The sequence below is a fragment of the Moschus berezovskii genome, chromosome 5 (genome assembly GCF_049115385.1).
Source record: "Moschus berezovskii isolate FMDL1 chromosome 5, NW_MosBer_1.0, whole genome shotgun sequence".
In the NCBI taxonomy this organism is placed as follows: Eukaryota; Metazoa; Chordata; class Mammalia; order Artiodactyla; family Moschidae; genus Moschus; species Moschus berezovskii.
Window position 1 is genome coordinate 100,491,726 of NC_142464.1, and position 12,616 is coordinate 100,504,341.

Consider the following 12,616-nt stretch of genomic DNA (forward strand, 5'->3'; position numbering starts at 1 on the left):
GGAGAAAGTCAAGAGACTGCTTCCCAACAAGGTGGAAATTTTATAGGGACTCATCCCAACGGGATAGAAATCATCCCAACAGGATAGAAATCTTTAGATGGTGATTTAAAAATGGGATTTGAAAAAAAAAAAAGGACATTGCTGAGATTAAAACAAAGGCTTTAGGGAATTCCCTGGTGGTCTAACGGTTAGGACTCTGGGCTTTCACTCCCAGTGTCCTGGTTTCCATCTCTGATCAGGGAACTAAGATCTCACAAACCACATGGCACAGCCAAACAAACAAAAACAGAAAAAAGAAAGGCTCTGAACCAACACTACCTAAAGTTAAATGAGCCAAAGAGGCCTCTATTGGCCCCCCGACATTAAAGGGGCCCTAAACAAGTCTGATTTATTTACCCCTGTTAGAATTTTTTTTTTAATGTGGGAAGAAAATTACATCAAGATACCTGACTAGCAGTTGCTTGGGGTAACATTTGGGACAGTTAATCAAGTTGGGGCTTCCCAGATGGCAAAGCAGTAAAGAATCTGCCTGCCAACACAGAAGCTGCAGAAGACTCAGGTTCAATCCCTGGATTGGGAATATTCCCTGGAGGAGGAAATGGCAACCCACTCCTGGAGAATCCCGTGGACAGAGGAGCCTGGAGGACTACAGTCCACGGGGCCAAAAGACTTGGACATGACTGGGCAAGCATGCACAAGCAAGGACTAACAAAAGGGTTCAGTTCAGTCGCTCAGTCGTGTCCGACCCTTTGCAACCCTATGAATCGCAGCACTCCTGGCCTCCCTGTCCATCACCAACTCCCGGAGTTTACTCAAACTCATATCCATCGAGTTGGTGATGCCATCCAGCCATCTCATCCTCTGTCGTCCCCTTCTCCTCCTTCCCCCAATCCCTCCCAGCATTAGGGTCTATTCCAATGAGTCAACTCTTCGCATCAGGTGGCCAAAGTATTGGAGTTTCAGCTTCAACATCAGTCCTTCCAATGAACACCCAGGACTGATCTCCTTTAGGATGGACTGGTTGGATCTCCTTGCAGTCCAAGGGACTCTCAAGAGTCTTCTCCAGCACCACAGTTCAAAAGCATCAATTCTTCGGCGATCAGCTTTTTTCACAGTCCAACTCTCACATCCATACATGACCACTGGAAAAACCATAGCCTTGACTAGACGGACCTTGGTTGGCAAAGTAATGTCTCTGCTTTTTAATATGCTGTCTAGGTTGGTCATAACATTCCTTCCAAGGAGTAAGCGTCTTTTAATTTCATGGCTGCAATCACCACCTGAAGTGATTTTGGAGCCCAGAAAAATAAAGTCTGACACTGTTTCCACTGTTTCCCCATCTATTTCCCATGAAGTGATGGGACCAGATGCCATGATCTTAGTTTTCTGAATGTTGAGCTTTAAGTCAACTTTTTCACTCCCCTCTTTCACTTTCATCAAGAGCCTTTTTAGTTCCTCTTCACTTTCTGCCATAAGGGTGGTGTCATCTGCATATCTGAGGTTATTGATATTTTCTCCCCGCAATCTTGATTCCAGCTTGTGCTTCTTCCAGCCCAACATTCTCATGATGTACTCTGTGTACAAGTTAAATAAGCAGGGTGACAATATATAGCCTTGATGTACTCCTTTTCCTATTTGGAACCAGTCTGTTGTTCCATGTCCAGTTCTAACTGTTGCTTCCTGACCTGCATATAGGTTTCTCAAGAGGCAGGTCAGGTGGTATGGTATTCCCATCTCTTTCAGAATTTTCCACAGTTTATTGTGATCCACACAGTCAAAAGGGTATCCCTTGGCTAAAGTTAAAGGTGTAAGAATTACTAAAAATGAGATAAAAATTTATTTTTTAAAAGTTGGCCTATTTGAAAGGGCTTTATGTGAGATGGTTACATCTCTTTTACCTCATTATATTGTGAGATAAACATTATGTCTCACTAGGGAAAACTTTCCCTGCCTGGCATTATATCACAGAGCATATATATCTGTCCCTAAGGTAACACTAGTTAAACATACTAAAGGAAACCAATAGAGTTTACCTGAGTCCACACAATATGAAACAAAAACTGGGGCTAATATTCAGGGGTTAATAAAGGAATAGTGGAGATTTTCCCTTTTTTCCCCCCGTGGAAAATTGTTCTGGGTTTGATTTGTGCCCTCAGAAAAACGACCTTTGGGAAATGCCTTGTGCAAACTTTTGTAGGCATGATAAAATGAACCCTAGAGTTCTAGAACACAGAACTCCTGATTTCCAGTAGTTGGAAACCTTCCCACTGATTAAACAAAGAAGCAAATTAAGGAAAATGCAGTTGGATAAATGAATCATTTGATACCCTTTAGGCAGTAGAACAGTTCTCTGGGGAATTGAAAGCAACTGTCCCTGTAAAAAGTCATCTGAGCAAATAAATTTAACTTATTCCAACTGTTCTTTATAAACTTATATTGTAATACCTGATTTATGACTAAGTTATAAAAAGAAGTTATGATTATGAATCTGATTATGTCTGTTACATGTCTGTGTGTACATTATAGATACGTCTGTTCATCCAGACAATATCATCAATATTAATTTATAAAGGAGCTCTGGTTAATTGACTTAAAAGTAAGCACTTAGAAATTAAGTATTTCTAACTGTATTAGAAATAACCTAAATGAATTTCAGGTTCATGTGATCTGGGAAATATTCAACATTAATACTTGGTTTAAAGTTTAAGCTTGTTGGTTTAAATAATAGAGGCATGACTTACTTTTATTGCACCTATGTTTATATTATTTCTCAAATATGTTTATATTATTTCTCCTATAAAATTTATCAGCAAGAAAAATAGCTTGGAATGATGGCTAATTTGGTCTGATGTCTCCGGAAGTTTTCACGGGTAAAATAAATATGATTGTTGAGAACAAATGAATTCAATAGATGCAAATGGGATAAGAGCCTTTAGTGAACTCTAAGAATTATTATGTTTTACGGTATATCTACTTAAATAATTTTCTCCAGATTTTTGGTAACCTGAAACTTTTAGAATTTTGCTAAGTTACATGATGGAAATGTACTAAATATCCAGATCATTCCCAAATAAAGTAAGACATTAAAACATTATTTACTAAAACTAGGTTTCCTTTTACAGAGAAATTAAAGATATTAGAAAGTGAAAGTCGCTCAGTCATGTCTGACTCTTTGCAACCCCATGGACTGTACAGTCCGTGGAATTCTCCAGGCCAGAATACTGGAGTGGGTAGCCTTTCCCTTCTCCAGAGGATCTTCTCAACCCAGGGATCAAACCCAGGTCTCCCACATTGTGGGTGGATGCTTTACCAGCTGAGCCACCAGGGAACCCCATAAAGATATTTAGGACCATTAATAAATATGTTTTGTGCCACACTGAAAATTTTTCCATAAAAAGGGCACATGTTTTTAAAAAGTATAAGTGATATTTATGTTTGTCAATCTACAGAATGCTCATGCAAAAGTTCATAATTGCTTACTTCTTAGTTTTCACTAGAAATAAGGTTTTAAAACTTTTTACTGAGGTGTACTTGATTTACAATACTGTGTTAGTTTCAGGTATATGGCAAAGTGATTTAGATAGATATAAATATACATGTATATATATAGATATATGTGGATATAAATATCCTTTTTCAGATTCTTATCCTTTATAGGTTATTACAAGATATTGAATATAATCTCCTATGCTATACAGTAAGTCCTTATTGTTTATCTATTTTAAATACAGTAGTATCTGTTGATCTCATATTCCTAATTTATTTCTCCCTACCCCCTTTCCCCTTTGGTAATCATAGTTTTTTTTCTATGTCTGTGAGTTTCTGTTTCATAAATAAGTTAATTTGTATTTTTTTTAGATACTGCATGTATGTGGTATCATATAATATTTGACTTTGACTTACTTCAATTAGTATGATAATCTCTAGGTTCATCCATGTTGCTGCAAATGGTATTATTTCATTCTTTTTTATGGATGAGTAGTATTCTGTGGATGGAGGAGCCTGGTAGGCTGCAGTCCATTGGGTCGCGAAGAGTCAGACACGACTGAGCAACTTCACTTTCACTTTTCACTTTCATGCACTGGAGAAGGAAATGGAAACCCACTCCAGTGTTCATGCCTGGAGAATCCCAGGGACGGTGGAGCCTAGTGGGCTGCTGTCTATGGGGTCGCACAGAGTCAGACACGACTGAAGCGACTTAGCAGCAGCATTATTCTACTACACACACACACACACACACACACACACACAAACATACCATCTTTATCCATTCATTTGTCAATGGATGTTTAGGTTACTTCCATGACTTAACTATTGTAAACAGTGCTGCTATGAACACTGGGGTACATGTATCTTTTTGAATTAGATTTTTCATCTTCTTTGGATACATGCCCAGGAGTGGGATTGCTGGATCATACAGTAGTTCTATTTTTAGCTTTTTAAGGAACTTCCATATGTTTCTCCATAGTTGCTGTACCAATTTACATTCTCACCAACAGTGAAAGGAGGTACCCACTTCTCCACACCCTCTCCAGCATTTATTATTTATAGACTTTTTGATGATGGACACTCTGAGCTCATTGCAGTTTTGATGTGCATTTCTCTAATAATTAGCAATGTTCAGCATCTTTTCATGTGCCTGTTAGCCATCTGTATATGTTCTTTGGAGAAAGAAATTAAGGTTTTAAAGGTTAAGAATTCTAATTAATATATGTAATTAAAACTACACAAATTAATAAGGAAAACATCTTTTTATGAAAGGGAAAAAATAGAAGGAATAGAAATGCATTTTGTTAAAGGGAAAGAAGGTATTTTGTCCTGGAGAGAGAGAAGGAAAAGGAAAGCATAGGACAAAACCTGAAGACAAAAAAGAAAGTTTTAGAAGCATTGTGGGAAAGAGACCCTGAAAAGAAGGAGTTTCACACATGGTCGGGACTGGCTAAGATTAAAATAAAATTTAACTAAGGAAACAAATTTCAACATTAAAAGTAAGTTAGTACAAAATTAGAATTTGTTTTTTTCTCTGTGTTAAGAGAACAAAGTTTTCTTGGAATATTGATTTGCTTTTGATAACAGTTTTTTTAAAAGTTTCTCTACCTTTTAAGTGATGTGTTGTAACAGTCTGTATTTGCCTTTAAAATTTATCATTTTGGTTAAGTAAATAAGAGTTGTTTCACAGTGACCTATTCGACCAAGTGTTATAAACCTTTCGATATCTTTGACAAACTTCCCCAAGTCAATACCTCTAGCTAACATTCAAATGCCTTAGAGTGAAGCAGGAAACAGACAGAAAGCTGTCTTGAAAGCAGGACTCCATCTTGGGCCGGACTGTGGACTCTGAGCTATATGCCCAGTATCTCTGGAAATGACATACCAACTGGAAAACCAGGCTCCTGGAAGGAAAAGCCCCAGGGCTCGTACCTAGACTCTGTGTTGCCTAAAAGACTACCCTAATTATCTGTATAACCGAATAGAATCATACATTCTATTATGCTTATTATGGTATGACCACAGCCTATTGATAATTGTCCACTGTTAACTACCTAGGCTTAAGGCATATGAATCACGGTTAACTTTGATTGTATCTTTCTTTTTCCTTTGTTCAGACTAGTTTCAGGGAATTTGGGGAGCTGGGTTTGGGCACATATACTTTGGGTATATAAGGTTTTCACAAAAACTGGTTCAGGTCCTTGGCTAAGAGGAGACTCGGGCTTGGGCCTACTGGTGTAATAAAGTGCACTCCTCTATCTGCATGGTCCTTCTGAGTGAGTTTGTTTCCCAGAATGCGTGGCTACAAGAGGAACCCCAAAATATCTTCAAAAGAGGTATTAAACTAGTTAGGTCTGTCTGATATGTTAAATTACATGGGAAACATTGTCAGATAAGTGGCTATATTGCATGGGTAAATTTCATTAACATACTCTAGAAAATTAATGGAATTCTTAAAAATCTAGTATGTCCTGGTATAATGTTTTCAGTTATGATTCTATTTATTTATTAAAATGTTGTATCATCACAGAAATAACCAAGTTTGTCAACTGCACTGTAATCAAATCTTTAATCATGTTAATTTAATTCTCTTGTCATTTATAGACAGCCACTGTGTACTCTGATGCTTTTACAAAAATTAAAATCTTCAAGAAGATTCATAAAATGAACCACAGGATGCCAGGAAAGTCCCAATGTGTGCTTCTTTATTGACACTTTAAACAATATGTAGCAGCAGGTCTAACAAGTGCTATAATTTTGAAATATTTATGAACATGAATGATATTTTGAGCAACAGCTATCATGAGACATAACAGTATCTATGTTTCCTTAGTGGTGAAGCCATGGTATTCTAACACTGCTGGGATCTGCCTACATTTACACTCAAAGGAAATGTTAAATTTTAGTGAGTGGTTAATGAAAACAGGGTTATTCTCTGGTGGCTCAGTTGGTAAAGAATCTGACTGCAATGCAAGAGACTCGGGTTCAATCCCTGAGTCGGGAAGATCCCCTGGAGGAGTAAATTGCCACTCCAGTATTCTTGCCTAGGAAATCCTATGGACAGAGAGAGCAGCTTGCAGGGCTACAGTCCATGGGGTCGCAAGAGCCAGATATGATCTAGTGACTAAACCACTACCAATGAAAATGAACAGAAATTTCTCTCCCCAAGTCACAGACCACCATGAGTACTATGCACTAACCTCTGGGGATCTTTGAATCATGGGTTAAGGACTCCTGTGAGATGTTCTCAGGCTTCCATCCAGAGTCAGTTTAGGTCCTTCTAAGATGGGAACATTAGGGAGTATGGTGACAGTTGGACAGTATTTCACTTCTAGGATTTATTTACCCCCATGACCACATCTACAACAGCATATGAAGGCAGCACATGCCATGGCCCACAACGTGTCTTCATGAAATATTGGATTTCGTTGGGTTATGATTAGAACCTACGTCTTTCTTTCAGACGAGGATAACAATCACGGAAACAGGCCCAGAAGACCCAGAGGGAAGACTATTGGGGTTTTCCTTTAGTTCTCAGGTGAGTTTATTCTTGCAGGGAATCAGTCATCCTCCCCACTTGAAGGAATTTAGTTAAACACAGCAAAAGACAAATACTGTATGATTCCACTTATATGAGTATCTACAGTGGTCAAATTCATAGACACAAAGCAGAATGGTGGTTCTTAGGGGCTGAGGGGAGAGGAGGAAGGGGTGTAATATAATGGCTATAACAGCTTCAGATCTGCAAGAGGAAAAAGTTCTGCAGGTCTGTTTTCACAACAATATGAATATATTTAAAACTAATGAATTGCACTTCAAAATGGTAAAGATGGTATATTTTCTATTTTTTTAATCACCATTGAAAAATGGTTAAAACTGCAAAAAAACAGGACACTCAAAAATCTTAATTCTGGCTCAACTTCGATCCCCTGGCTGTACACCCTCAAATGCAGGCCTGGCTTAACCTAGTCCATGGAGTTTCTTGAGGCATTAAATGCTTTTTAAAATGAGGACCCCAAAAAAAATAAATAAATATGAGGACCCAAGTGTTGTCTTTTTTTTTTTTTCAAATTCTACTATACAATGACAATATAGGCTTTCCCTTGTGGCTCAGCTGGTAAAGAATCCACCTGCAATGCGGAAGACCTGAGTTCAATCCCTGGGTTGGGAAGATCCCCTGGAGAAGAGAAAGGCTACCCACTCCAGTGTTCTGGCCTGCAGAATTCCACAGACTGTATAGTCCATGGAGTCCTCAAAGAGTCAGACATGACTGAGCGACTTACACTTCACTTCACTTCATAATGATAAAGCTCATCTTCATAATTCTGGGCATTGATTTACACAGACTAAGACAATCCACTAAGACTGATACTAACATGAAACACTTAACTAGCATTAATTCCATGCCAGACACTAGTCTAAGCACTTCATAAATACTGACCCATTGACTCGGTCTTCGTAACAATCTCATGGTGAAAGTCCTATTTTTATCCCCACTTTAAAGATAAGGAAACAGAAGCACAGATAACTGGTAAGTGGCCAAGGTGAGACTGACAACAGGCCATTCAACTCCAGAGTCAGACCCTTAGCACCTGAGGCAGGGACAGGGAATTTTATCTCTGAATTCCAGCACTGAGACAGTCCTGACTCACAATGATTGAATCAGTCAGCAACCATTTATTGAGCAATCGGTTACGACGGAATCTCGAGGCATGTTTACCACACAGCAGTTCTGAAGAAAGATCTGTCTGCTTCCTCTAATATTACTTTTTTTTTTAACTTGGTAAAGAGAAACTTTGTTGGAAAGATGTTTGCAAAGGTTGTGGGGGAGGTTACTGTCCTGGAGGTGCGGGAAATATTGCAACAGAGGGGAAAATACTCTGATCATAAGATCTCCCTTTACTAATCTTTCTAAAAAATGATTAAAGAAATTCTAACTCCCCAGTGCTTGAAATCGGTGGTCACTGCCAACGACGCTAACCCACCCTGCCACCAGGTTATCTCTTGTACTCAGGAGGGGAGGAGAAAGAAGTAAATAAGAAGAGATAGAAAAACAAGGTCCTACTACATAACACAGGGAACTATATTCAATATCCCATGATAAACCACAATGGAAAGGAATATAAAAAAGAATGTACACATATACATTCAGTATAACTGAACTGCTTTGCCGTAGAGCAGAAATTAGTACATGGTCAATCAACTATCATCTCATCTGTGCATGCTCAGTTTGACTTTTTCACAACCCCATGGACTGTAACCTACCAGGCTCCTCTGTCTATGGAATTTTCCAGACAAGAATACTAGAGTGGGTTGCCATTTCCTTCTCCAGGGGATCTTCCCTACCCAGGGATTAAACCTGGGTCTCCTGCATTGGCAGCTGGATTCTTTACCACTGAGCCACCAGGGAAGTTATAAATCAACTATATTTCAATTAAAAAAGAAAAAGAGACAGAAAGGCCTGTGTTCAGACGAACAATGAATTCTAGGAACTGGCGTAAGACTAGGTATGTGTGCTTAGTCCCTTCAGTCATGTCCATCTCTTTGTGACTCTATGGACAGTAGCCTGCCAGGCTCTTCTGTCCATGGGATTCTCCTGGCAAGAATATTGGAGTGGGCTGCCATGTCCTCCTCCAGGGGATCTTCCTGACCCAGGGGTCGAACTCATGTCCACCCGCATCTCCTGAATTGTAGGCAGATTCTTTACCCACTGAGCTACCTGGGAAGCCCATAGAAAATCAAGGGGCCACCTTAAAAGGGTAGGGAGTGGAAGCAGCTATTCATGGCTTAGTAACCACATTCTCCAGCTCAGGAAGAAGCAGCTGCATTTCTAAACACAACAGGCTGGGGCTGGCCCATCCACAAAGCCATTCATTCACAGCTGTGTGCCCACCTGCAGCAGCACTTCAGACAGATGCAGTCAGAACCTGTGCTTTCCGTGCAGCACACTGAGGATGCCAGTGGAAAGACACGGGGGCTCAGGGCACAGGGAGCGCCGTGCCGTTTCCTGGTTGGCAGGGCAGGCAGGCGCTGAGGACTCACCTGTAAGTGTATGGCCCCACTTCTTCCAACCGAGGGGTCTCCCCATTGAGGATCTCCTCTGGATTGGTGACATTGAAGAAATAGAACTGGGTGTACACAGGCAGAGGGGGCTTCTTCCAGGAGTCAAAGGTCTCGGAACCATTCCTTAACACGATATTCTAGGAGAGGACAAAAGAGATTCATACACCATGAGGCTTTCAACAGAGAGGTAGAGTGAGGGACACCTTCTCCTTTGACCTCCCAGCTCACTTATTTTTTTCACAGGCTGCAGTCTCTTGAGAGCAGGGCCACTCCTTGTGCCAGTATGGAGCCCATAGCGCTTATAAGCCATAACAGGTGATCAATAAATATGTGTGGTAACGAAAAGGTACAAGCTAGAGCCATAGCTCATGGATGGAGACATGGCATCACCAAAACCAAGGCCACAGTCTGAGTACCAAAAGGCCTTATTTGCTTTGTTACCAACAGTCTAGTGGTCGGACAGCTTCTATGGAAGTCAGGCCACTCTGAGAAGCTGCATGCGTTCCCAGCTCGCCCATGTGAGGGAACAGGGCCAGAGGGCCAGAAAGCTGGTCCTTCCCTTTGAGGTAGAAACACACCCATCCCTGGGGCTTCCCTGGCAGCGCAGACATTAATGAATCTCCTGTAATGTAGGAGACCCAGGTTTTGATCCCCTGGGTCAGGAAGATCCCCTGAAGAAGGAAATGACAACCCACCCCAGTATTCTTGTCTAAAATATTTCATGGACAGAGGAGCCTGGCGGGTTATGGTCCATGCGGTCACAAAGAGTTGGATGACTGAGTGACTAACGCACACCCACTCCTTCCACTTCCACCACTAAGGGCTTTAAATGCATTTTCTCATCCAGTCCCCAGGAAACCCCTAGCATAGATTTGCTTATCCTGGATTTAAAGATGAGAAAGCTAAGCTGCACTGAAGTCTAGTGCTTAGGCTATTCTTTGTCTACAATCCTTCGTTTCCCACCCTTACTATGTCTTATGGTCTAAACTGTGTGTGTCCGCCCCCACCCCACAAATTTGTATATTGAAGTCCTAACCCCTAGTACCTCAGAATGTGACTGTATTTGGAGATATAGGGTCTTTTATTTTTTTTTTTAATATTTATCTATTTATTTGGCTGTGTTGGGTCACTGTTGTGTTGCCCAGACCTCTCTCGTTGTGGCACCCAGGCTGTGGAGTGTGGTGCTCAGCTGCCCCAGAGCATATGGATCTTAGTTCCCCAACCAGGGATCAAACCCACATCCCTTGCACTGGAAGGTGGGTTCTTAACCTCTGGACCACCAGAGAGTCCCTGAATACAGGGTCTTTAAAGAGAAATGAAAGGTTAAAGAAGTCATTAGGGTGGGCTGTGATCCAGTATAAAGGATGTCCTTATAAGAAGAAGAGATTAGGATATAAGCACAAAATAAGGATCATGTGAAGACACAAGAAGAAGACAGCCACATACAAGCTAAGAAGAGAGGCCGCAGAAGAAATCAACCTTGCTGACACCTTGATCTTAGACTTCTAGTATCCAAGACTGTGAGACAATACATTTTTGTTGCTTAAGTCACCCAGTCTGTGGTAACTGTTATGACACCCCTCACAAACAGAGCACAGTCCCAAACTAATACACCTTGGCCCTTCTATGCAAGGAGTAATCTTGCCACCCTGCAGACTTCAGGTGTGGTCAAGTGACTTGACTGGATTAACTGAATGTGGGTGGAATGGGAATGCCCCAGCTTCGAGATGAGGCCTTAAAGGCATGGCAAGTTTCCACCAGCCGCCCTCTGCTACCCTGTCCCAGGCAGTTGGTGACCCTTCAGCCAAGGCCCTAAAATGGCCATGCGTAGACCAGCCATGGTGCCAGGAGTCCAGCCTAAGTCAGCTGACATAGCTCAGCTCAAATTGTAGCCAACCTGGCCATAAGGTGTAGGAAGTCCATCTTACTTCCTAACATGTATAAGGTGCTGAGTTTGGGGGGTTGTTTTGTTATCCAGCATTATAAGAGAAGCCTGATTAATACCACACCCAAGGTTAATACACATAAACTTAATATCTAGTAGTTAACTTGTTATTAAAGAAAAACTGCATTTTTTTAAAGATTTAACTAATTAAGTTTAATATAGAGCTAATGCCAGCAAATTTGGAAAACTCAGCAGTGGCCACAGGACTGGAAAAGGTCAGTCCTCCTTCCAATCCCAAAGAAAGGCGATGCCAAAGAATGCTCAAACTACTGCACAATTGCACTCATCTCACACGCTAGTAAAGTCATGCTCAAAATTCTCCAAGCCAGGCTTCAGCAATATGTGAACCGTGAACTTCCAGATGTTCAAGCAGGTTTTAGAAAAAGCAGAGGAACAAGAGATCAAATTGCCAACATCCGCTGGATCATGGAGAAAGAGAGTTCCAGAAGAGCATCTGTTTCTGCTTCATTGACTATGCCAAAGCCTTTGACTGTGTGGATCACAATAAACTGTGGAAAATTCTGAAAGAGATGGGAATCCCAGACCACCTGACCTGCCTCTTGAGAAACCTGTATGCAGGTCAAGAAGCAACAGTTAGAACTAGACATGGAACAACAGACTGGTTCCAAATAGGAAAAGGAGTACGTCAAGGCTGTATATTGTCACCCTGCTTATTTAACTTATATGCAGAGTACATCATGAGGAACGCTGGGCTGGAAGAAGCACAAGGTGGAATCAAGATTGCCGGGAGAAATATCAATAACCTCAGATATGCAGATGACACCACCCTTATGGCAGAAAGTGAAGAGGAACTCAAAAGCCTCTTGATGAAAGTGAAAGAGAAGAGTGAAAAGGTTGGCTTGAAGCTCAACATTCAGAAAACAAAGATCATGGCATCTGGTCCCATCACTTCATGGGAAATAGATGGGGAAACAGTGGAAGCAGTGTCAGATTTTATTTTGGGGGGCTCCAAAATCACTGCGGATGCTGATTGCAACCATGAAATTAAAAGACGCTTACTCCTTGGAAGGAAAGTCATGACCAACCTAGACAGCATATTAAAAAGCAGAGACATTACTTTGCCAACAAAGGTCCATCTAGTCAAGGCTATGGTTTTTC

General features: G+C 40.9%; 1 protein-coding gene across 1 annotated transcript in view; it reads right to left on the minus strand.

Moving 5' to 3' along the window:
- SCARB2 (scavenger receptor class B member 2) overlaps positions 1-12,616 on the minus strand; it is an 81,240-nt gene that overhangs the window by 43,338 nt on the left and 25,286 nt on the right. The window contains exon 2 of the mRNA XM_055434034.2: positions 9,532-9,689. Within this exon, the coding sequence (XP_055290009.1) occupies positions 9,532-9,689 (158 nt within the window). The remainder of the gene's footprint in view (positions 1-9,531; positions 9,690-12,616) is intronic.